Genomic DNA, 26,092 nt, shown 5'->3' with positions numbered 1-26,092 from the left:
CTGTATAGACATTTTCTCAATTATGTCGTTGAGCCTACAGTATGACCCCCATCATTTAAAATTAAATGGCAATGCAGATACATTTGAATTAGAGAAGCACACATTATTATGACCTCTGTGTGTGCTGTGTAACTTATGTGTGTGTCTGTGAGAAATTATAAGAATTCTGAAAAGCTTGAAATGTGTTTTGTCTACAGTGATGCATTATAAACCCTCACTATGTGAAGTGTCCTGTGAGACATGTTGGAACAGATATATTTTGCAAACTGACACATTATATTTGCTGCTGAATACGTGTCCTCACAGAACTTTGTGGCGATAAAAAGACCTTGCGCTGTCTGTCTGGACGTCAGCCAGGCAGGAGCGAATCTATCTCTTCATCTTCGGGCTAATTAAAAGCGATAGTGGCTGCAGAAATAACCGTATCTTCCTAATATCTCTATTACATCTGATTATTACATGCAAGATGGGAGATGTAGACTAATTAATAGAGGCAATCTGTCGCTGAGATTAATAGAATGGCAGGCCCATCGAAGCGAAAAGATGAAGAGACAGATAGCGGGAGGAAAAATGAAAGCGGTAAGGAAAGAGGAAAAAAGAGAGGGAGGGGGTTATAATTGGTGCTTTGGACGTGATGTCTTCATGTTACATTGGCTTAGAGGCCCTAATGAGGAACGTGGTTTAATTCCCACAAAATTAGACCAGAGCAGCTGTATCGAGGACTGTTACTCTATATTCTACAGTTGCAAGAAAAAGTATGTGAACCCTTTGGAATTACCTGGATTTCTGCATAAGTTGGTCATAAAATGTGTTCTGATCTTCATCTAAGTCACAACAATAGACAAACACAGTCTGCTTAAACTAATACCACACAAACAATTATATGTTTTCATGTTTTTATTGAACACACCATGTAAACATTCACAGTGCAGGGTGGAAAAAGTATGTGAACCCCTAGGCTAAAGACTTCTTCAAGAGCTAATTGGAGTCAGGAGTCAGCCAACCTGGAGTCCAATCAATGAGACGAGATTGGAGGCGTTGGTTAAAGCTGCCCTGCCCTATAAAAAATACACACCAGTTTTGAATTTGCTATTCTTAAGAAGCATTGCCAGATGTGAACCATGCCTCGCACAAAAGAGCTCTCAGAAGACCTACGATTAAGAATTGTTGACTTGCATAAAGCTGGAAAGGGTTACAAAAGTATCTCTAAAAGCCTTGATGTTCATCAGTCCACGGTAAGACAAATTGTCTATAAATGGAGAAAGGTCAGCACTGTTGCTACTCTCCCTAGGAGTGGCCGTCCTGTAAAGATGACTGCAAGAGCACAGCGCAGAATGCTCAATGAGGTGAAGAAGAATCCTAGAGTGTCAGCTAGAGACTTAAAAAAATCTCTGGCACATGCTAACATCTCTGTTGACGAATCTACGATACGTAAAACACTGAACAAGAATGGAGTTCATGGGAGGACACCACGGAGGAAGCCACTGCTGTCCAGAAAAAACATTGCTGCACGTTTGAAGTTTGCAAAAGAGCACCTGGATGTTCCACAGCACTACTGGCAAAATATTCTGTGGACAGATGAAACCAAAGTTGAGTTGTTTGGAAGGAACACACAACGCGTGTGGAGAATCCAAAGGGTTCACATACTTTTTCTTGCAACTGTATGTTTTTTGAGAATCTAATGAGTGCGACTTTTAGTTTAAACTGGCATGAAACACAAATGGTCATATGTTAAATTTAGAATTAGCCGACAGTTCAACTTCAGTTCATCTTTAAATTCCTTCTTTATTGCTCGGCCTTCTAGAGTTGCAGTTTAACAAGCATCTTATTTTTGGCTCAGACTCAAACAGAAGTCACTGAAAATATGGAATCAATGATGATGTACTTGACCATTGATAAAACATGTATACTGTTAGTTTTGTCAGTTAGGGCTCTGCTATTTGAGGGAACTCATCGATTTTTATAAAAAGTACAATTTAATATTAGTTGGTCAACAAAACCAAAATGTATAGATCGTTTATCTAGTTGAAAGTATTTAATGTTATATAAAAACACTTGAAAATCTAGTCCAAAGTTCAAAGGGAATCCAAAAGTATGTTGAGGATTAATAAGGGGGAGTCAGTAAAAATATAAATGCTGGAAAGGTGAATATATATTTAAAGAGACCTCTTCCATTTGAAGTAAGGAAGAAAGGGTGAAAATTATTCAGAAACAGTAGCTGGGGTTAAAAAATAGAAATCGTATTAGAAATGGGATTCTAAACCTAGATAAGTCTTAGCGAATGCATGAAAGCCTGAGGCATCTGAAGACGGTTAAACCTTGAGGGGATTCCCCTTTAAGACCACATCAAGTATTTAACATTCATGTGAACTCTGAGCCCGCCCTCAAATCTCAGCCGCTGGCCCACCATTCATTAAAAAGCTGGCATTGAATTGGACGTGGCTTTTTTGTTCTTGTCTAGTAAATGCAACCACTTAGGATATTAATTACTTTGTAGTATCACTCACAACTAGATAGCATTATTAAATGAAAGCCCTTATTGTAGTGACATAGATAGTAATGTTTTACCCACCGTGGGCTTCAGAGTCACTGCTCTCATTACAGATACTTTCACATATGAACTGAAAACACACCTTTATGGGTATAATGGTGAGATTCCAAAACCTTTTAGACCATTTACCCCTTCATACCAAACAAAATGACCTAAGTACCACTTCCCACTGCAGATAGCAAAAGTGTAACATTCTAAAAAACCCTTGCCTTTATACAGCCTTGTCTTTTCCTCTATCCCGGTGACGGTAAATCCCATGTTGCTGTTCGTAATGTATTTTAATTGTTCTAGAAGCTGTCGCTCAGCGGCTCAACTGTCTACTCAAACTCTTGTTCAGCATTGAAAGGTTCATCTATCTTAGGTCAGCATTGCCGCTTGTCTATGATCTAATTCTTTCTTTTAAAGAAACGTTTGAAAATACTACTTATTATCAACCTCTAAGGAGTCGGAATCAAACTGCATTAAGCCGTCACTTAACTTACTAGGTCATGCCAATTATTGATTCTAATATATTTTTCACCAACAACTTATTTTTAAAACACTGTAATGTGATTTTGGGGCCAGTTGGATTGCAATTGTTGGGTATTTCAGCAATCCTCTTACACGACACTACAAAGGTGAATCTTGCATACCCCCAGTGTCATGTGTACCAGAGTTTGGGAATCACTATACTTGACAGGAACTTGTCAAAGACAGAAAGAGGTGCCACACTTTACAGAGATCAAACGTTAAGACACAGGGATGATAAGGAATAAAAGGAGCCGGTGGTTGGGGCAGTACTGTAGGCTCCCTGTTGTTTCTCTTCCTCCCTCATCAATCTTTCCCTTTCTGCTCCATCAGAAGGGCTGCTGTGAAGAGGACTGCCTGTTCCCCTCTCCCTCTTCTGCGCTCACAATTTTATAGTTTATTTTTCCTTTGAAAAGGCTGCTCTGATTTAACTGTCAAATTATGCATACAGACGATGACATATTGACATCTGCCTGGGAGCCAATGACCCGTCTAATGAGTCACTAGTGGGTATAACAATGTAAAGGGTTGCAGGGTTAATAATATGGAACCCTATATAGCAAAGGTACGCAGCCGTGTCACTTTGATGTTCCACGTTACAAATTGTTTCCTGTTTCACTCTGGGTAATGTGATCTTTCCGACACCATCATTCCATCTCCCCCCTTACCTTTGAACAGTAGCAATCAAAGGTACTAGACTGAGGGAATAATGTCTTTTAAGGAGCCAGAGCCCAAGACTGAACCTCTATTCTCACTCATTCTGTTTGCACTGCAGGAGCTCACTGATTAATGCTGCACACTGCAAACATACACTGACTCAAATACAGCCAGGGTGCAAACACACATATCTTGTTGGGGAACAAAACAACAAATCTGTGTGAGGGGTTGCTCTCTGTTCCCTCATCGCTAATTTCAGCATCAAACCAACAGGGTAAGTCCTCTTAGGAAGAGACAGAATGTGGTACTAAAAGAAACGTCACTTAATGCCAAGGTCGGGTCACACACTCCTCCCTCTGAGTCGGTGTGTGTGTCTGTGTTTTTATTACTCTCTCCCTTTGGTCACTGCTTGTTGTGCCCTATATTCTATTTTAGAAATACCCCCTATGAGATATTGAGAAGCAACTTGATATTGACGGTTAAAAACAACCACACATGTTAGCAGCACTATACGTCTCATCTTCCTTTCCCAATTTATTTTTTCTCCATTTCCTATTTCCTCTCCCGGTGGATGACATGTGGCCTTGAGGGCAGGGATTATTCATGAGGGATGGTGTAGGCTAGATGTATCTACTCTAGCAAAAGAAGAGCAGATAAGCTTCTGTATTATGCACCTTACTACTGGAATAAATTGCAATGCAACTTGAAGCTAGACACTCATTCCTCTTAAGGCTACTTGCAGATACGTTTAATTATATTTGAGATGGGTGTACAATCTCTGCTCTTCCTTGCAAAAGAGACCATGCTATGAATGCTAATATCGTTGGTGATAGGTTTGAACTTGCCCTGTGAAATACAGTACCTCTACATCTGCTTAATGGATTGGCATAACAATTTGTACGGAGTCGTTGTTCCTTAACGTATGTGTCCTACTGACTTTAGTGATCCCCTAACATTGACTATAGTGCAACAATTTGATGGTTTTGGGTTAAACATATCTGAACATATTGTATGGGTTTCTATGAATTGTTGGAACTAACAATCATGCCCCTCCCAGGGTTCATTGTTAAATCTTTGCTGATCATCTGACCTATTTATCTTGTGTGATCACCTCAGATGATGTAAGATGCACATTTTGCCAACTTCACTATGAGCTTGTGTTCCAATGTTAGTTTTCAATCAATCTACTACTACAAACCTGTGGTAAAACACTGTTTACTGGTCTTGAGATGCACATGTATCAACCAATATCACTTATCATTGATTGGCAATAACTGATCAGGCATTTCTAGTATGATAGAAAACAGAGGAAAAACCTTCTCTTCAATTAACTGTCTGAAAACCTTGAATACATCTTTATGCGTTTCATTCCAATCATCCATCCATCCATCCATCTTCTCCCGCTTATCCGTGGTCGGGTCGCGGGGGTAGCAGTTCCAGCAGAGAGCCCCAAACTTTCCACTTTACATTCCAATCATTGTATGCAATATTGCAGTGAAATAGCACAGCAATTAAAAAATTTCATGGAACTCGACACAAGATGTATCTCTTCTTGGTTCTTTGTTCAATCTTTTCTACATCGGTGGATAGAAAAGATTGAACAGGAGGTCCATAGTAGCGCTATCTCAGGGCAAGGGCACTATTAATTTAATTTATCTCTTAGACTTTGTAACCTATTTTGTGTGTATCCAACCTTGTTATTCATGATGTTATGTGGTACTTTTATCTCTGAAATCTTCCCTGGGTCATTACTTAATCACAGATCTTCAGCTTTAGGCCACAATATATGGATTCATCAGAGGGTGAACAAAGACTTATCCCAGGCAAAGTTAGGGTTTCCCTGTGTGTGTGTGTGTGTGTGTGTGTGTGTGTGTGTGTGTGTGTGTGTGTGTGTGTGTGTGTGTGGTTAATGGGGGGAGACAAAGACGGCCTGAAGTTTGAACGGGAGTTGTTTTATTACTGTAACATATGGGGGGTGCTATGCTGAGTAGCAACAAAACTGTTGGGGTCTATCTGTTCCATTAGCAACTAATTGCACTGTTTTTAAACTTCGGCACACTCTCTCCAAATGTTCTTTTACTGTTTAGTGTAACTTTCTTGGCATAGTTCTCATCACCATATTTTCTCCTTGAAAGCATAAGAGCAATTATAGACTTAATAGCTTGATTTGATGCACTTCACACTCCGATTCAATACCAAATGTACAAGTCAAGCCCTTAGGACTATACTGATGTCAAAGCATGGTTTAAGGATCAAACAAAGCAAGAAAATGGTGCAATCGATAAAAGAGGGTCTTCAAACATGGTATTGCACTAAGCACAAAAGCACTCACTTCAAGGATGTTTCGCTGTTGAACACACACACACACACACACACACACACACACACACACACACACACACACACACACACACACACACACACACACACACACACACACACACACACACACACACACACACACACACACACACACACACACACACACACACACACACACACACACACACACACACACACACACACACACACACACACACACACACACACACACACACACACACACACACACACACACACACACACACACAGCCCCTTGTTGGCAGGACTTACAACAGCAGTCAGAGCACTTGAGAAATATATTAATATTCTATATTTTCTTTAATGTATTTTCTAAACCCAGCCAAAAACTCACACATGAGCAATCTCTCACTCTATTTCCAAGAACAATATGTATGATAAGCTACCAGTAGGGAGATTAAAGTGAAATGGAGAAGGGAGCAAACAGATTTCCCACGAGGCAACATGCACCTCAACACAAAATCCATGTATTTCCAAGAAGACTGAGCTGGAGTGAGAAATACAAATAATACACTTGAAAGAAAATAAGAAGTGTAAAACAAATCAGGCATTAAATTGCAATAAGTGGAACAACTGAAGTGACACAAGCCAAATAATGCTTTGTAATGACTTTCTCCAAATCTCTGTTCTCTCTCACTCTCTTTGTCTCCATTACTAAACTGATATTAACAAACAACTTATTATTATATTATGTATATAAGCAATATGACACTTCCCCTCTAACTCATTCGTAAAATAAGCTCTTGTTCTATGGCACAACCAGCTTGACTGAATCCAATATTACGACAATATCTTGGTGGTTTGACTATAATCAATCAATGCTTATTTATACAGCCCAATATCACAAATGTTACTTGTCTCAGTGGACTTCAAAGTTTGTACAGAATATCAGTATGACAATATGACACCCTCTGTCCTTAGACCCTCACATCGTACAAGGAAAGACTTCCAGAGAGAAACTCCACAGTTTAAAGGGAAAAATGGGAGAAACCTCAGGGAGAGCAACAGAGGGATCCGTCTCCCAGGACGGACAGACGTGCAATAGATGCCGTGTGTAAATCGAAGAGATAATGCATTTGACAGCGTAGGTAGACCGAATGTTTGTAAATGCATGTGTCTGTAATAAGAAGATGAATCCACGAGGATGTCAACAATCCTATGGGAGCCATCAGGGAAGTAGTATGATGAGTCAGGCAGGACCACAGAGACAGGTTCAGCCACGACTCGAAGTCCAGGACTCAAATCCAGAACTCAGGACTAAGAATCCAGAACTCATGATCCAGGACTCCGGATCCAGGACTCAGGATGCAGGATCCAGGACACAGGACTGCAGCAACAGGATCAGCCACGACTCAGGATCCCGGCGTAGATATAGACACCAAACGAAATTTGGGGGAAGCTGGGTTATTCCGAACATGACAGACAGACAGAAGGAAGAAGTAAGGTGTCCCCCGACAGTCTAAGCCTATAGCAGTGTTACGTGCCATAGTGTGTGTGTGTGTCTTTCGCTCTCTCCCTCTGATTCCCCAGGTGCAGCCTGATTGTCCCCAGGTGCAGCCTCTCCCCAGGTGCTCCTAATTCCCAATCAGGGCCTCCATATAGGACCAGAGGAAGACTGCAGTGAGGGCCCATTTTTCTCCTCTGGCTGCATGCGTACAACCTGTGTTCTGTAGATCATTAAGAGATGTGCTCCTGGATATGGGACACTAGTTTAATGTGCAAGTTAGCTGGTGAGCAGCCCCTGTTCTTTTTTTGACTATTAAAAGGCTTGTTCGTGACTCCAGAGAACGGGTTCCTCTCTTTTTTCTCGTGCCTGATCAACGTTGTGTTTTCTTACTTCCTTTGGTACCCCTAGATTTAGAGGGAACATAACAAGCAGCAAAACTAACGTATGTATGTAACGTATGTATGTATGTACGTATGTATAACGTATGCACTCCCTTAGGATAAGTTGAGGGATAAGGGGTAGCAAGTAAGAAGTAAGGAACAGAAGTGGAGAGGCACAACGTGTCTACGTACATGCACTCCCTTAGGATAGGGTGAGGGAAAAGAGTAGGAACTAAGATGTATGCGCCACATCTATACCATGAGCGCATTGCTCCTAAAAAGTTTTAAACGGGGGTATTAATAGTTTCAGCAACACAGCTGAGAGTTAATGATGTTGGTTGGTCCTAAGGAGACATGTAGACAGATATTCTTGTAGAATCACCTGTCAATCATAGTAGGTCTCCTATTTTTATTTGTGTTTAAGTGTTTGCTAAGTAAAAGTGTAAGTTGCCATGCCTGCGAGGATCCTCACAACAGCCCAGAGGTAAAAACTGGCCTATTAGTGCATCTTTTATAAGAGGTATGTGTCTAGGACTGCATTTCTGACAGTGGTTGTCTGAAAGCTTAGAAATATTTATCTTGAACTATGTTGCTTGGCTTCTTGTAGAACCTCCAGTGTAATTGTGCTGAAATGATTATGCAGGTCAGGTAAGGTAAGTGCAATAGTGGTAAAGGAAAGTTTTTGTTGTTTTCATGCTGGGCTGCCTATATGACCATTGGGATTGATCGAACTTGACTCTCACACTGTAGAGGTTTCTGTTTATTCAGTTTGCCGGGAGCTGAGTTTAGCTAATAGATGAGCTGTCTTCTTGTCCGATTGTATTTTCTAAGCTTTTATTTCCTATGTCTGGACTTTTAACTCTTGCATGCACGGGGCGGAAACTACAGATAAAAATTGGCCATTCTGGCTAACATATTTTCAGAAATGTAAATAATGCTCTGTCCCTGTCAGAAATACACTAACATATGATCAATTAAGCTGGACTGTGTTCTCTAATACTGTGTTATTGCATTGGAAGGATTGATTTCAGCTTTTTTGTGAGAGCTTGGTTGATCCTTTTGTGTTAGTTAGAGAACAGTGCCTCCAGCCACAAGAACAGAGAAGATCGATGGCATTGACCATAGCAATCAACTGTCAAATGATCAAACAAAGTCCATGTTAAAAATAAACAGAAAAGAAAAGCAACTAAAACTCTTCTAGATTGAACTTTAGATAAATCAAATAAGATTAAATTAGATTTATTTTATTGTTATTATTCACCCACACACTATCTATTAAAGCCAATTTCAGTCACATGAACTCCACCTCCTCCGATTCACAGAATACAGTAATAATTGGATGACCATTTTAGTTTTCACTTCATTTCACTGTAAATTGCATGAAATTATGAGCTGTTTTGTTTTGTTTTAATTTTGTTGTATGTATGTTTATGTATGTTTTGAGTGTGTGAGGACTCCAGGAAGAATAGCCAATGCTCATGCTAGTGCTAATGGGGATCCTAATAAAGACAAAGACAGTGTGTTTTCAAGATATTTAATATGAGTTTGATAAGGGAATTGAAGAGGAAAAGGCAATGGTTTTTTATTTTATCTTGCAGGACTATGTCAAAGGAAAGCGAGCAATGCCAACAGCACTTACACATGCAGCACCGAATCTACGATAGCGTGGTAAGTTATTATTTTATTATGAATTACAGTCTCTGCATGCACATCCCCTATCTACAAAGATTGCTTACATATAAACACCATACTGTGCTGTGCTCATGTGCTTTGGGAATTATGAGCAAACACACATGCACACAAAGGAATATGCTATTGATATGTATGAGCTTGGACCACATGCTGTGCATCACAAACAAATGCACACACTCATACACACTCTCTGGCATGGATAAAATAGGACATGACCGCACAGCACCCTAGTCTATATGAATAGAAAATTACATGTGGATGTACTGGCCGTCTTCAACTTGCATCTATTCGAAAGTGTGCTTGTGAAGGAAGTTTTGAGAAAGGAAGTACCTTTTTAAGACCAATTCAAACACAGAAAATAACAAATTTTACATCTGATAGGCATGTTTCCTTTGCTTATCCACTAATGCACCCACAATATGCTCCTCTCCTTCCCTCGTCTCCTCTCTATTTGGCAGCTGGCCAGTTTCCTAACATGGTGATGGAGCAAAAGAAAATTGATTTCTAAAGAGCACTGTCTGCTATTCCCGGAAATGAAATATGCAACCAGTTATTAGTCTAACACTGATATTAACATAACACCAAAACCGTGTCGAGATATATATTAAAGATGTCTCTTGTTTCCGCGGAGAGATACATGAAATAGTCTAAGACTGATAAACTGACACTTTGCTAAAGCATGCCAAATCCTTATCAGCACTGCACAATTGTGACAATATTGGCTTTGTTTGAGAGAAAAAAGAGGCGCAAAAAGCTCTTTGGGAAAGGTTGGCATCGCACTGATGCTGCTTCAATATCTTGATCATGAGGACAGGCACAGCGGGTGGTTCCATATAAGCTATCATGCAGCTATTAATGAATGTACACCAAGAAAGGTCAAATGGCCCACACACTGATGTACACAGACCCACCAACACATTAACACAGATGCACCCGAGCAAAGACGTGCGTGCACACAGACAGCAGAAAGGTCACAGCATACGGTGTGGGAGAAACAGATATTTGAAGAAGATATGCTGCCTGTTGCTATGGAGCACTCCTGGAGGAAAACATACACACACAAAAGACACACACCTACAAATGATGCGCTATCAATCTTAAAGAAACTAGAGCAATTGAATCAATCCATGTCCTTTAAGAGCGAAGAAGCGTTTGAGGAGCATCACCGCCTCAATTATTGCTCTCGGACTGTGTGTGTGTGTGTCTATCGTGTGCGTGCAAGCACTTTATTTGTATGTATAGAAGGCAAGCGAGCACTTTGCAAGAACAACATCACTTTTCCTTTAATTCCTTCAGGACTGGTTAAATTATGCCAGTCTGTTAATCAGATTCTCCCCCAGATGCAGTTCAGCACCTCACGAGAGACAGAGAGAGGAAGAGTGAAATAGGCTTCTGTACTTCTACTGTAGATGGCTCCGAGCTGGAAACAGCTTCACTGCATATGTTCCACATTATGAAAAACATGTCAATTAACCCGCTTTATCTTATTTTGTATTTTTTGCCCCTCTTTAAATGTGCACTTAGAGCAGGGGCGGGGAACCTCCGGCCTCCGGGCCGTATACGGCCCGCGAGACAATTTTGTACGGCCCTCGAGGTAATTTATAAACACACGCAAAAAAGAAAAAAATGTAAGAAATCTAGACCGCAAAAAAATTAAACAAGCGAATGCCTGTTTTTCCTGGTCAAGGTCAGGGTCCTTGAACACAACACGAGCCTAACGTGTCATCACATGGTATATGTCTTCGACCTTCTTTATATATACAGTCCGGCGCTGATACAGTCTATCTATGGTCTCGACTGACAGGGATGCAGTTCTGACGGAGAGCACCTGAACGCTGCTCTGGCACTTCAGAAATTGCAGTAACCATAAGGAGCCGTACACATGCCGCAGTTTTTGCGCGGCTGTGTCTTTAGTTGAAAGTCCAGTGGCGATCTGTTCATCTGTCATACTGATCATACAGTCAATAACTTTGTTGTTATTAGCATCTGGTCAGCTAGCTATGCTAACGAATATAAAAAGCTTTTTCTACAACCAGTGAGGTAAAGGCACATCTTTATATGACCATTATAGTTATAAAAAAACAAGAGAATAAAGTAAACAGGTATAAAATACTATATGACAGTAAAAAAAGTTGTTATTAATAAAGAAGAATACAGTTTGAAAGTGATTTGTAAAATATCCATAAAGAAAAATGAATCTGCTTACAATTCTGTTTCATATGGGTGTTGAGATATGTAACCAGAGATCTCCTAATGTTGCTCTCAAAGTGCACCAGATTGTTGCTTTTAACTTCAACATTTAAAAAAAAAATTTCCCTAGGGAGCATGCCCCCCGGACCCCCAGAGGAGGTTAGGTCAACATATAGTGTTTAACAACAATAAGTAATTTATAAGGAAAAATGCCCAAAGTTTGCTGGTTCCAGACGCCAAAGTGTATTCGACTGCTTTTTTTTGTTTCTCATGATATTGAACATTTTTGGTTAGGGATTTTGCCACAATTACCACATATTTTCATTATTGATCAATGTAATTATTATTTTCTTGATAAGAGGATTAATTATTTGGTCTACTCAGAGGTGCCCAATACGTCGACCGGTCGACCGCGGGGGCAATGCTGGTAGATCGCGAGTCATTCATAAAAAAAAATGTCCAGCTCCGTTAAAATCTTATTATACTTATTATACATCCATGGTTAAAATAGACAAAACAGGTTTTAATCCCTTCTCCCTTGGCCTCCCTGCCACTTAATTCAGGAGTTTACTTGATTGACAGAAAAAGCAACCTATCGCTTTCCAGTCTGTTAACCCAGAATGCAAAGCGATACAAAATCAGTCAAGTGCCTGGAAAACTATAGGTTACTTACGTAACCCAAGTTCTCAGAGTAACATGAAGTGAGATGTCTCACTATGGGATGCGCCTCATCGCAGAACGTCCAGCCTGTTAAGAGGCGGACAAAAGTGAGCGGCGAGGACCAGCTCGTCGCTGCACCAATGTCTTGGATGGGAGACATCCTGGACAGAGCCCAGGATGCAGCCAGACCCTGAGTCGAAAGAGCTCGCGGACCCGAGGGTGCCTGCGAACTCTGACTCGTATGAGCCCCAAAGCAATTGCTTCCACAAACCAGTGGGAGAGCCGTTGCTTAGTAACAGGCTTGCCCTTATAAGGGTTAGCCCAGGACACAAGGGGTTGGTCATTATGACGAAGCACCCTTGATCTGTCCCTGTACGTGCGTAAAGCACGGGCTGGACACGGCAAATCCGGCCGCTGTTCCCCGGAGGAATACAGTGGCGGGGAGGATGCCTCAATGTCAAATGTGGTACCTGAACCAACCGCCTTAAGATAAAGGCAGGGTTGGGCTTCAACCACACTCTGTTTGCCCTGGGGCGAACTGAGTGCATGACGACTGTACAGATAGTGCATGAGTGCCACTGGCTCGCTTGGCAGCTGCCAGGGTCAGCTTCATGTCACACTGTATTCAGATTGTACCACTCACGGGCCAGGCCCATAGAGCCAAGCGCTCTGGGTGTGGGTGAAAGATCGCCCCCCCCGCTTGGGACAGTATGTCCCTGCGTAGTGGGAGCTGCCATGGCTGCCCGCACAGCAGCTGATATATCTCCGCTAGCCAGTATATAGCTGGCCAGTGCGGAGCTATCAGGATAAGTGTGTGGCGTTGCTCTCTCATTCTGGCCAGAGTTGGGGGTATCAGAGCCAGGGGTGGGAACGCGTACAGAAGGCCCGGGGGCCAATCGTGCGCGAGTGCATCCACGCCTAACGGTGCATTTAGATCGCGCATCGAAAAGAACAGCTGACACTGAGCGTTGTCTTTCGATGCGAACAGATCCACCGCGGCTCTGCCGTAACGCACCCACAGCTGGCTCACAATCCTTGGATGTAGAGTCCAGTCTGCATAAAGTGGTATACCTCTGGACAGTAGATCTGCCCCGAGGTTCATCACTCCCGGTACGTGCGTCGCTCTCAGAGAGAGGAGACGTCTACCGCTCCATAGGATCAGTTTGCGCGCCAGTGTGTATAACTGGAGAGAACGCAAACCCCCTTGGCGGTTAATATACGATATTGTGGTCGTATTGTCTGTCCTCACGAGGACGTGATGTCCCCTGAGGAAAGGCAGAAAGCGTTTTAGGGTGAGAAACACCGCTAAAAGCTCCAGGTAATTTATGTGCGCCCGCTGGAGGTCTCTGCTCCAGAGACCCCTCACCGGGCGACCTTCATAAATACCTCCCCAACCTGTCAGACATGCGTCCGTGGTGACCACTTTCCGTGAAAGGACAGCACCCATAGGCACACCTCGTACTAGAAAAGTCGGGTGCAGCCAGTGGCGCAGTGCCATTACACATTTCACAGTAACCATCACTCACAGGTTTAGTTTTAGGGCGGCCACCCAGCGCTGAAACTCCCTCATGTGTAAGCGTCCCAGTCGTACGACCAGGATGGCTGACGCCATGAGCCCCAGCAATCGCAGGCATGATCTGAAGAGAACATGTTTGCGCAGCTGGAAAAGAGCGAGACAAGCTCTGAAAGCTTTCACTCTTTCCGCTGACAAGCGAGCTGAAAAGGGCACCGAGTTCAGGCGTAAACCCAGGAAGAGTATAGTCTGCGCGGGGCACAACATGCTCTTCTCTGTGTTTATTATGAAACCCAGGTTGAGCAGGTGCTTTACGAGGACATTTGTCTGCGTAACAGCCTCCTGCTCCGACTGTGCGAGAAGCAGCCAGTCGTCCAGGTAGGTCGCCAGGCGAATACCCTGTTGTCTTAACGGGGCTATCGCGGCTTCCGTACATCCGTACAAACACCCTTGGACTGAGAGACAGACCGAAGGGGAGTACTCTGTATTCATAACAGATCCCCTGAAATGCGAATCTCAGATATTTCCTGTGTGGGTAATATACTGGGATGTGAAAATACGCATATTTCAGGTCGACTGATGTAAACCAGTCGTTTTGTCGCACGAGCCGCAGCAGAGATGTGTGAGTGAGCATTCTGAACTTATATATTTTTTAGATATTTGTTCAGAGCCCTCAAATCAAGTATTGGCCGAATTCCGTTCCCTCCCCGTTTGGGAATGAGGAAGTACTTGGAATAGAAGCCGCCCTGACTCTGCTCGGCGGGTACAATAGATATAGCCCTCTTTTCTAGGAGTGAGAGAATCTCTCTCTCCAGAATATGGGCTGACTCTCCTCGGGCCTGCGAATGCAGAATGCCCGAGAAGCGAGGGGGGGGGCGACGGTGACTTGGAGTCTGTAGCTCCGTGTAATTGTCTTGAGAAACCCAAGCAGATGTCGTGAGCATCTCCTGCTGTATGCTCCTTAGAGCCAGCTAAGATGTCACGTCTCTTCCCCTCTGAGTCTCTATTTGTTGTGTTATGGGGCCCTCCAGTGTCTGAGCACTGTGGTGCCCCATTTCGACAATCCCCACCGACACAGCGCATGCGCGTGGCGGTGGTGCCCTTACGGCTCCAGCCGGCACTGCGCATGCACGTGACGGTGGTGCCTTTACAGCTCCAGCCGGCACTGCGCATGCACGTGACGGTGGTGCCTTTACAGCTCCAGCCGGCACTGCGCATGCGCGTGACGGTGGTGCCTTTACAGCCCCAGCTGGCACTGCGCATGTGCGTGACGGTGGTGCCTTCACAGACCCGTCAATTGTCCGCCCTTTGAGAGAGGCCGTAGCTGCTCTCAGAAGGGGAACAGTTGACGGACTGTTTATTGTTTTTATTGTTTTTCTTTTCATTTTTTCCGAGCTGCGCCCTTGGCTCGAAGCCTGGATGCGTCAGCGGAAAATGTTTTATGACAGAAAAATCAATAAGTGTGTGACATGTGTTTACGCGGACTTGAGGATGGTGTTGAGGCATCTCTCGAGGCGGCGGGAACACATTTAGAGCTGGGGAACTGTAGACTTCCAGCTCTGTCACAGAGGGGAGAAGGAGGGGCTGTCACGCCGCTCGCTTCTTCTTCCTCGACTGCTGGCCGAGATTCTGGGTTGGCTGCGCCTGGGCTGCAGCCGGAACCGGAGATTTTCTAGGCCAGCTCGCCCTCGTCCCCTGCCTGGGCTGGGGACTCGGGGCGGACTGCGACCTCTGCGTTTTCGGTATTTTGAACCGAGCAGGGTTCGGAGCAGCTTGGACGAAGGGCTGCTGCTGCGAAGGCAGCGGCTGGGCCCTTCGAGGGAGGTGGAGGGCCTCGTCCTCCTTCTTTTTCGACTCGCATCTCCTCTGCATGGAGGCAAGAGCGGAGCCGAAAATCCCCTCGGGAACGATGGGCATGTCAAGCACATCCTCCTTTACCCGGTCTGGGAGGTTGGTGAGGTTGAGCCATCTAGCTCTTTCCTGCACCACCATGATCCCCATTGTTTTGCCCGTGGCCTGGACGGCGCAGCGTTGGACACGGAGACAAATGTCTGTGACCGCGGCCAACTCATCCAGAACGGCCGGTCCAGGATTACTCAACATATCCTCACAGAGCTCCGCTTGGTATGCGGTTAGCAGTGAGGAAACGTTCAGAGCCCTGGCGGACAACGCTGCGGCTCTGTAGGACCGTTCAGTCATGGTCGACTGGAAACGGTCCACCTTCGCTGGCAGCGTGGGGTTCCTGCTTGGTGACGGGCCCATCCTCAGCAGTTCCATCGGCGGTATGCGGAGCAGGCCGAGCCTCTGCGGGCGAGACCATGGTGAGGTCTCGCCGGGAGCTCCCGCCTGGTGAGGCGTGGGGCTCCGTTCCCGCGTCTCTTGCCGCCACCGGTTCCCGGCCTTACACGGCGTTGGATCCCGGTTCCGCAGCTGCCGCTGTTAGTGAGCCCCAGACCGACACAGTGAGGGGCTCAGTCTCTGCGGCGGACGCCCCCGTGTCTTGATTGCCAAACGGCGAATCAGTGGACATGAGGAAGTCCTGTTCCAACAAGCTATCTTGGTGTGCTAGCCATCGGTGGAGGCTCTTTCGGATGAAACGGGCACAATGCCCGCACGAGCCGGGGTTGTCGATAGCCTCCTGGGCATGTTCCAGCCCGAGGCAGGACGAGCAGACCTGGTGTGAGTCTGTGCCTGCTATCTTCAACCCGCAGCCGCATGACCGAGCCTCCGAGTCCCTGACTCCTCTGGTGTGAGGGGGAGAGGCGTCCATCTTGTTCGCCTCGTGGCGTGGAGAGGACCCGCTCGTAACAGGTACGTCGTTGAGAGAAAAAGTGTTACCAACCCGTCCTTAATCCGGAGAAAAAGGAACGGTGTGGGTCCTTTGTTCTCAAAGAATATTGACTGGTGTGTCAATATACTTCTAATCGTGAGAGAGAAAAATAAAAGCGTCCTCGCTACCGTGGTGTCGGTAGTAAGGGGAAGCTAGCTAGCAACAGGTGCGTAGCTAGCTTGAGAAAAATCAAAACCTTACCTTACTTTCTGGGGAAAGAAATGGCGAGGTCGATTTTAATACTAACTGGCGTTAGTATTACCGTCTTCTTGCGAAGCAGAAGGAGTAGCCGGCGAGCGCCCGTCGACCGAAATGGTTATATTTGGGTTCAGTCTGTGGACCGTTAAGCTTGTCTGGCTACTATAGAGATGTGCTCTGAAGCGAGAAGAGGTGTTTGAATGACGCATGCGTCGTGGCGCAAGCTACTTATAGGGGGTGAATTCCCTGACGCTGACGTCAAGATCACCAGCCAATCAGGATTGGCGTAATGAGATTGATGCTTCTGTTTGCTCCGCGATGAGGCGCATCCCATAGTGAGACATCGAACGGAGTGTTATGAATGAGAACTCAAATTAAGTTAAAGAGACAAACAACAAACAAACAACAAAATGAGTGCAGGACCGAGCAAAAAGCTAAAAACATACCACTTCCACCCAGAATGGGAGGAAGAATATTTTGTTGTGATGTCACATTCAAAGGTTATTTGCCTTATTTGTAAAGCAAGCGTCGCTTTGCCAAAGAAAGGTAACGTGGATAGGCATTATCGGAGTGTTCACAAGGCGACAGCGACTTCCCTCCGAATAGCGAGTTGAGAAAGAGAAAGGTCATGTATTATTGCTACACAAACATTATCTCGCAGTATTAGTGTCGCCAACTCGTTTCTAAATTATGCAAAAAGACAAAACAAATGCGTCTTTGGTCGGTGTATTTTTGATCTTTCCAATCGAGACGAGATCTCTCCCCCGTGTGCGAGGGGGCGGGGCAGTGTACACACACGCTGCTGCTACATGCAGCAACACACGGCTGGGATGGCGGAGAGAAGCGCTCCAAGGTGTGGTTAAATGTTACCCGTCTTGAGGTGGACAATGCTCGTTACCAAAAGTGCAATAAGAGTTTAGCATGTAAGGGCGGTAACACGAGCAATTTGTCTAAACATTTAGCAAAAGTGCACCACATTCAGACAGAGGAATGCACCGGGTTCGACTGTCTTTCTTGTAGCTCTGTAGCCCCGTCCACGAGTAACTTTTCCACGTCAGGTGTTATGCTAGCAGCAACACACGGAGTTAACTCAATTATACAAACATGGATTAATGATTAGAGGTAACAGAGTTATTTAGTTTGTTAAAGTTTCAGCTATTCTGTTTACAGTTCTGTCATCACATTATTTAATACGATTTGTTAAAACACTGTTGTTTCTTTTGATGTGAAATATTATGTATTTAATTTAAATAAAAAGCAATGTTAGTTTTGTAAACAATTTGTTAAGTTAATTTAATAATATATGTATTTTTGAATCAAGTATTCATCTTTATTGTCTTCATTGTTAGTTTCACATGCCTAAAACAACCTCAAGCTAAATCTAAAAGTTGATGGCTAAATCAGAGCGTTTGAGAAATTGTGCAAGGCATACAGTAATAGTCCGAATAGTCAATTAATCGTTTAATCGATTATCAAATGAGTTGTTTGTTGCAGCCCTATTGTAGTTATCCCATGTATAAATAAAAGGTGTTATTCAGCAACCCTTACAATTTGAGATATTATTTTGGGTTGGTAGACCTCGGTGAGCTGGTCATTTCAAAAGTAGCTCACCAGCCAAAAAAGTGTGGGCACCCCTGGTCTACATTAAGTCCAGCATTGATTGAGATTTTAAGATCAGGTCTTTAAATGTCTTGTTTGTGAACGACTAAGCCTTAAAAGCAAATACATAAATGATCCCACAGAAGAAAGAAGCAAATCCTCCCAATTGAGATGCTGAAACTACGATATTATAATTACTACGGCATTATTGCTTGAATTTACTTTTAATTAACTGTCAAAATGGTTGCTGTTGGTTTCTCTGTCTATTGACTCTCCATTTACCATTGCAGCTTTGATTTAAGTCTGTTTTTAAGAAGTCTTATTTGGCTCTGGAAACCTTTCGAAGGGCTTTTTTTCACACATTTCTGACATTTAAAGGACCAAAAGAACAATTGTTTATTGGTCTGATTTACAATTATACAAATAATTGTCAGTTGCAGGCTTGCAGCTCTTAAATGGTGTAAAAGGGGGAATTTCTCTCTTATTCCAGCTCTGAGACACCCTGTCGCCCTGCCTGCTGCAGTGACCTGATGTACAGAAGTCAGAGGATGCAGATTAATACCTGTATGAAAACAGAGCATGAAGCCTCAGCTCAGTAGGTTGGGCGACATGTGGAAAAACAGAGTGGAAATAAGAAGGCAGAGTATAGACTGCAGTGAGGTGAGAGCAGGGTAAACAAAATGTGCTTTTCTGAGGGACGAAATGGCTGTGTGTCAGGGGCGGTTCTAGGGGGGGGGGCAGTGCCCCCCTAACACTGACCTCTGACCTCCCTGTGGCCCCCCTAACAATGAAAAGTTTTTTTTTTTTAAATGTATATTTTCTGGTACTCGGTTTGCCAAAAACCGCAGGATTTTGTTGCTGTAATGTGAGATTGTGCAGACACCCTTATGTAAAGTAGAGATGTAACTGTTCATTGCCTTTATTTTTATATAACTATGGTGTTAGTGCAAACATTGCACTATAACTTAAGCTGAAGCTAACAGTAATAACTGTAAGATCTATCTGAAATAAATAAGTGTACTGAAACAAATACCAATAATTGTATTGCATTGTTTTCTTATGCGCAATTACTTCATACTGTATAGTTCTCTTTTTCGTCCTGCATTTATTGTGCCCCCCTCAGAAAATAACTGGCCCCCCAGTGGCCCCCCCAGACAAATTGGTCTAGAACCGCCACTGCTGGGTGTGATGACTCAAATACATTTAATTGTTTACTTCCTGACACCTCTGCATGAGTGATATTAAGGAACAGCCTGGTCATCCTGCCACAGACTGACTGAGCATTCTTCCCAAAGTGACAAATACTCGCTAAAAGCGGGCTCTCAATGAGATAGGAGCCAGTGAAACTAGAGGCAGCAAGTATCAGACCTAATCCATAATGTATCTGACAAGTCTCACATTCATATTTCACACAGTCATTATTGAACCTGTGCCAGATCTTGGATTTGCAATACCGTGAAAAGTTTCTGAATCATGAGCCAAATCTCTGCATCTAATAAAACTAAAGCGAGCAGCCAACATTCTCTAAATTCATTAAACATACACAGGTAAAATGAAATGAGCGACATTATTCGAAAAGCAGTTTGGTAGGAAAATATTCTGCTACATGTTGAAAGTGTATCAATCATTCATGACATTTATCAAGCAGACCACCAGCCATTCTCTGGTTGCATATTTTCTGATGTAATGATGAGTCTTGGGCGCACTACATGTGCACCTTGGACTATGTAACAGACTATAGTAACAAAACAAGGAATCGATGTAAACATATTCAACTGTTATGAGTTGCAGCAGTTGACATTAGTCCAAAAAGTCAAGGTCAACATCCAGAAACGCCTAAGAAGGATATTTCAATCCCGAAAGGCAAACTATGATGTTATAAAGCATGCTGATTCTGTAATTTGAGATAAATATCATTACTCAGATCTATTTACAAATTAAAAAAACAACACAACAAAGTTTGTAGAGGTTACTACAAACTCTGCTGACGCTCCAGCAAGAATTATATAGCGATATTAAGTGATTTAAGGTGCCATAGCCTTCTGTATTCTGCCTGAAACCGACAGAATAATGATCCAGATGTCAAATAAGGAGGTCAATACAGATCAATAACTCATCTGTTGATCAAACTCCATTGTGAGTATTTTCCAGTTAAATCCATCACTCACCTTGCGCAGAGGCAGTGACTCCTCTCCGACAACCATCCGCAAAATCCCGGTGGTTAATCCTTTACGCACCTGTGCCGTAAAATCCGTCAAAACTTAACGGGAGTCTCGTCAGGTGGAGCGTTTGTCGCAAGGCTGCTCTTCAACACTGATATCGTGTATATTTCTTGTTTAAAATCGCGCCGTACCGTCCAAAACAAGAACAGAAAACTCCCTCGCGCTGCTCTCTGTCGTGATGAGCGTATCCTCTAGCGACTCCTCTGTAGTATCGCGGAGCCGAGAAGAAACGGGGCTCTGTTGATATCATCCACCACTACTCCGACCGAAAGGCACCGAGGAAGGAAAACAAAAATAAAGTAAGCTGCACCAGCGTGAGGGAGGAAAAAGGGAGGGAAGAGAAGAAGAAAGTGTGAGCAGCTTCAGCGGGATGAATGAAAGACAGAAAGCGCTTTCGGCTCTCCCTGTGTGTGATAGTGTTCACTGAATGCTGGGTTTGCAGAGTGAGTGAGTGAGTGGGAGCACTGGTCGAGTGAGTATTTCAGCACAGTGCACCCACATTAATATCATCTTACATAAAAACAGAGAGGGAGAAAAAGCGCCAAAAATCCTGTCATATGTCACAATGGCTGTAATAGCGAACCTGTGTTTCATATAGTCTAAGCGTAAATGCTGCTCAGGTGTGCGTCAATCACTTGTCACATCATACTGACGAGATGTTTTGAATTACTTTCAGTCCATCTGAGGAGGTTAACTAATAAGATAAGAGTAAACAAACAATATACAAATATTTCATACCTCCAACTTCTTTCAACAGTAAACTTTATCCATCAAGTCTTTGCTAATGTGCCACTGAAGGTAAACCAATACCAGCAATTTGAAGAAGGCACATTGGATGGGTTTGGTCATAATTGCACTATTGACATGCTCTGTAGACTCAACAAGTAACCAATCAAACTTGAAAAAAGACTGATATATTTATAATGATAAATAACCAAAAAAGAGAAATACCAAAATGCTACCAAAGCAAATATTTCTAGAGTTGTTCCCTTTACGAAGATGATTGCAGTATTTTGCTGCAGGTCTTATTTTGCAGACAATCTCAGCCAAATTCCCGCAAATTATCCCATATTTCAGGATGATGTGTTGTCAGGATTTGAATGGAATAACAGTTGCTTTTGAATCCCAGTCACAATACTACACAGCCATGAATCACAGTCCAACTTACAGAAGCCGACAATAACCTCCCTAGATCTATCAAAAATTGCATTAATTATCGGTGAACCAAAATCACTTGCCAAAGCAATCATATGTACCGAATTTGAGCTGAGCTGAAAATAATGACATTGCCATGCCCCTTTTTATATATTTTTTCTGTTCAATTACACCAAGTCTTTTTGAAATGCTCCCATTTTCTCGCAAGTGTATGGATGTGCATTCATTCCGGGAGAATGGACGCCTATTACACGCTTTCAGAGGCTCTGACAGCAGCCCTCAGTGATGAAGCCAAACACTTCATAGCTCAGACAATGTGTACACACACACACACACACACACACACACACACACACACACACACACGCACTTACAGATCCAAATACACAGGAACGCACTGACACAATACGCATTGACGAGATGAAAGGGCCAATTTATCAAACCACCAGCCAAGGCACGCCTGAGGACGTATAGTGCCAACATTGGTCTGGAGAAAGAGGGCAAGATGTGTCTGTGTGAGTGTGTTTAACTTTCACGTTTCCTTTGCCGTGACAGTAAAGTCGTTCCTCCTAACATAACATTCACTTTTGCCTTCGGGTAATATTCAAAAGTAAAATGCATTACCTTTTAACGCTGATGCCAGCTGACGTGTCTGCAGGACAAGATAATGTTTAGTTCTTGTGATTGTCCGGTGCTTCGAGTGCATGTGTGTCTGTTTGTTGAAATGAGAAGGAGAGCAAGAGGGAGGGAGGAATGGTGCTAGTGCCTGTCCCTTGTTATTGCTCATTAAACTGCAAGATCAATGTCCATTCTCAGAGCTTTACAGCATTTACAAGGCCAAACTAATCCACTATTAGAGAGCTGCATGACAGAGCTGCAGAGAAAGGCACAGAGCAGTGCTTAGAGAGAAGCTGTGTTGAAATGAACAAAGAACATCACCAAATTGTGTCTAACTTCTGTAAATATTCTCTCTGAACCTCACAGAGGGTTTGCACAGCACACTGTTGTGTAAGGAGCTCTTCACTGCATGGCATGGTTCACTTTTGGGATGTTGAAAAATGTACAAAAAACGTTTCGTAAGAGAGAGGGTGAGATAGATTTGTTTTTCTCTTTGTGCCTGTCACTAATGTGATTAAGGTCTGGATATTTGACAGTGACAGATGACAGAGCTGATGTGAGCCAGTATTGAATTATTGGATAGTGAAATGAAGGAGGCGCTTCCTGGACAACAGCTACAAAAAAACTATGTGCAATGATCATTCAATATTTCTAAAATTAATCATTGATTTTTTTTAAATAATATTGTCCCAATTATTGTAATGCTGCAGAATTGGTGTAGGGAATACAATCACAAGCAGACAGAGAAAAAAATACAGAATATTTAAAAATAGACAAAGCATACGGAGACTGTTTTCATACAAGCATGACATAGAAGCTTTTGGCAGGTGCAGAAATATGCTGCTTGAATAAATAAACGTAATAATTGAACTGACAGAACACTTATCTACTCCACTTTTGGTGGAAAAGTAAAGCAACATAGAAACTGATCCTCCAAGGGCGAAAGAGAAATCCACAGAGATTAAATTGATACACCAGCTTTCGTTTGCACTCATCCACCAACTCCCTAGCTGAGAGTGTTTATATTTAGATGTGAATAAGAGTGTGTTTATGTGTGAGGGAGAACATTTCAAATGTTAGTTCCCTGATTTTGTGATGTCGGCTTCAGTGCGGTGCATCTGTTGGGTTTTGGCGGCTGGGATACTGGCCCGCTCCGCTTGATACCGCTCCAAGGTTCGGGGCAGCCTGCTGGCACTGTCAGTTGGTGGCGAGCCTGAGCGACTGGGTCGCTCATTGTATTTAGAAAAAAAAAGAAGTAAGGCCGGCTCCAAGAATCATGGTTTCAAAAGTATTTACAAAACTGATATGCCTTTGTTTGTACATCACAGGTCACAGACACAGACTGCATGTGTCTGTAATAAGTAGAATGTAGAAGCATGAGGATACAGACAAATATGGATCCATGTACTCTCCAATAAAGTGTTTATTTGTAACAGGTGAGGGGATATTTGATTTCAGTAGCATCAGCAACTCTTAACTTACAGCTCAGATCACTTACACACAGTCATATATAGAGTACAGCTGACACTGATAGTGTACAGAAGGAGCTAATTCAAAGTTAATGTGATCTTGTCGCCACCCTGAACACCAGCCAAGGAAGAAACAGCGAGGACAGAAAGTAAATTATATCCACAGTGTCAACTTCAACACAAATTAACCCTTGTGATTAATGTATTTTTCCGTTATAATCTACAACCTATTTAAGCAACTCAAACTCAAAGCCCTGCTCTTATTCTTTTAGCAAAGATTGCAATAAATGTATGCGGCTTATGCCTTACGTAAGCACAATTATGGAACATTTGTATTCATGAACAACTCTCCTTAAACCTACAAAATGTCACTTCATTTATGCAAACCCTCATTCTTTTCTTAAGTCATTCAGTTTTAACCTTCCCGTTTTCCTCACAAATCAGTCTGCTTAAGTGATTCATAGCGAGATTGCAGACAGATCTATGTCAGCCCCCCACTGTACAGGGGCGGATCTACCGGGGTGGCATGGGGTGGCAACTGCCACCCTAAACAATAGCCTTGCCACCCAGTTGGCATCTTTGTTTTGAAAGAAAAGTTGTGGCTCATCGGACATTTATGAGAGAAAGTCTCTAATGTCCGAGTGCAAGTGAATGCAGCACAAGATGCACGTCATGTAACCCCTCCCCCGGTCCTGGCGCGAGAGTGGAAATATGATTGGTGGCGAATTCACTTGAACCGGGGGACGGCGCAAAACGAGAAGCCTTTCGGACCCAAGCACTGAAGGAATGAGGTATTTGCGCTCTACAATGACAGAGAAGAGAATGTCAAGTTTGGCTGTACTCAGCATTGAATCAAAACGCACTACAGCTGTTGATCTTAATAAGTTTGTGAGGCGTTTTGCTGAATAAAATAGTAATCGCCGCATTCAGCTGTAATAGCACTTGATGCTCTGCTCACGGATGACTCGATGAGAATAACAAACTGTTAAGATGATGACCTTGTATGCGTGTATATATTGTTTTCTTTGAGGGGGTCTGCCCCCAAAAAACAATTTTAAGTCCAGAGAAAGTAAAATAAGACGGTGTGTAAAACTACACTGCCCAGCCAACAGAAAGTAACCACTTTGATTTAACTAGGCCAGTAGGTCAGGACCTTCCACTGGATAATAACTGCAGCGATGTTTTAGCTGAATACACGTTTAACCCTAACTAATGCAGTTAGTCACTTCTTTAATGTTTGTTCTTTCTGATGTAAAGTCGAGGTTGTAACTGTATATCAATAAAGATATAATTACTTGTTTTTCAAATTTGAAGGAGGGTGAGCAAGCATCTTGATGAACATTCATCATTAACTCCTCCAAAGAATATAGTTTATTCAATAATAAATGAATATGTGAATCATAACAGTTCTTCACTATATCTGTAAAGCGTCTTTGAGCACCTATAAAAACGCTAACAAATTAAATCTATTATTATTTATTAACAGTGATTGACAGCTGATAGGAATAATATGATTGTTAATAGTATCATATTCATTCAGACAAACATCGATGAGACAGTTAATTAATGTACTTATTGCAGCAGTCTGCATATATTTGGTACCCCTGCTGGTCTAAGAGTGAGACAAACTCATTCAGTTATTGTTCAGTTAAAATTCATTAAATTACATCTGCCACCTTATATGTAAGGCTTTACTGATGTGCCACAATAATATCACCTATGTGATTGAGTTAAAATATTAATATTGTGGCTTTCCAAGTTAACATTGATTGTAGGGGTGTAACGGTTCACAAACATTTCGGTTCGGTACGTACCTCGGTTTTTAGGTCACGGTTCGGTTCGGTACGTTTTCGGTACAGCAGAAAAAATTATCACAAAACATTAAATATTTTTTTTAAATTATTATTAAACTGTGACTAATGTATTCAAATAAATACAAAATATAGTAAAATAAACATTAAGGTGCAGCATTTCGATGAACTGAAATAATCTGTATTTGAACTGTACTGTACCTAAGCAGCCAGCTTGACATTAGGACTTGCT

General features: G+C 42.9%; 1 protein-coding gene across 1 annotated transcript in view; it reads right to left on the bottom strand.

The window, feature by feature from the left end:
* Positions 1–21,259, bottom strand: part of zgc:171482 (zinc finger protein) — a 63,265-nt gene extending 42,006 nt beyond the window's left edge. The window contains 1 exon segment of the mRNA XM_034203837.1: positions 20,754–21,259. Coding sequence (XP_034059728.1) covers positions 20,754–20,789 — 36 coding nt within the window. The 5' untranslated portion in view covers positions 20,790–21,259.
* Between the last annotated feature and the right edge of the window lie 4,833 nt (positions 21,260–26,092).

Source organism: Gymnodraco acuticeps, unplaced genomic scaffold, assembly GCF_902827175.1.
Source record: "Gymnodraco acuticeps unplaced genomic scaffold, fGymAcu1.1, whole genome shotgun sequence".
Classification (NCBI taxonomy): domain Eukaryota; kingdom Metazoa; phylum Chordata; class Actinopteri; order Perciformes; family Bathydraconidae; genus Gymnodraco; species Gymnodraco acuticeps.
Note: the sequence above shows the minus strand (reverse complement) of the source record. Positions and strands in the feature narration are given on the sequence as shown.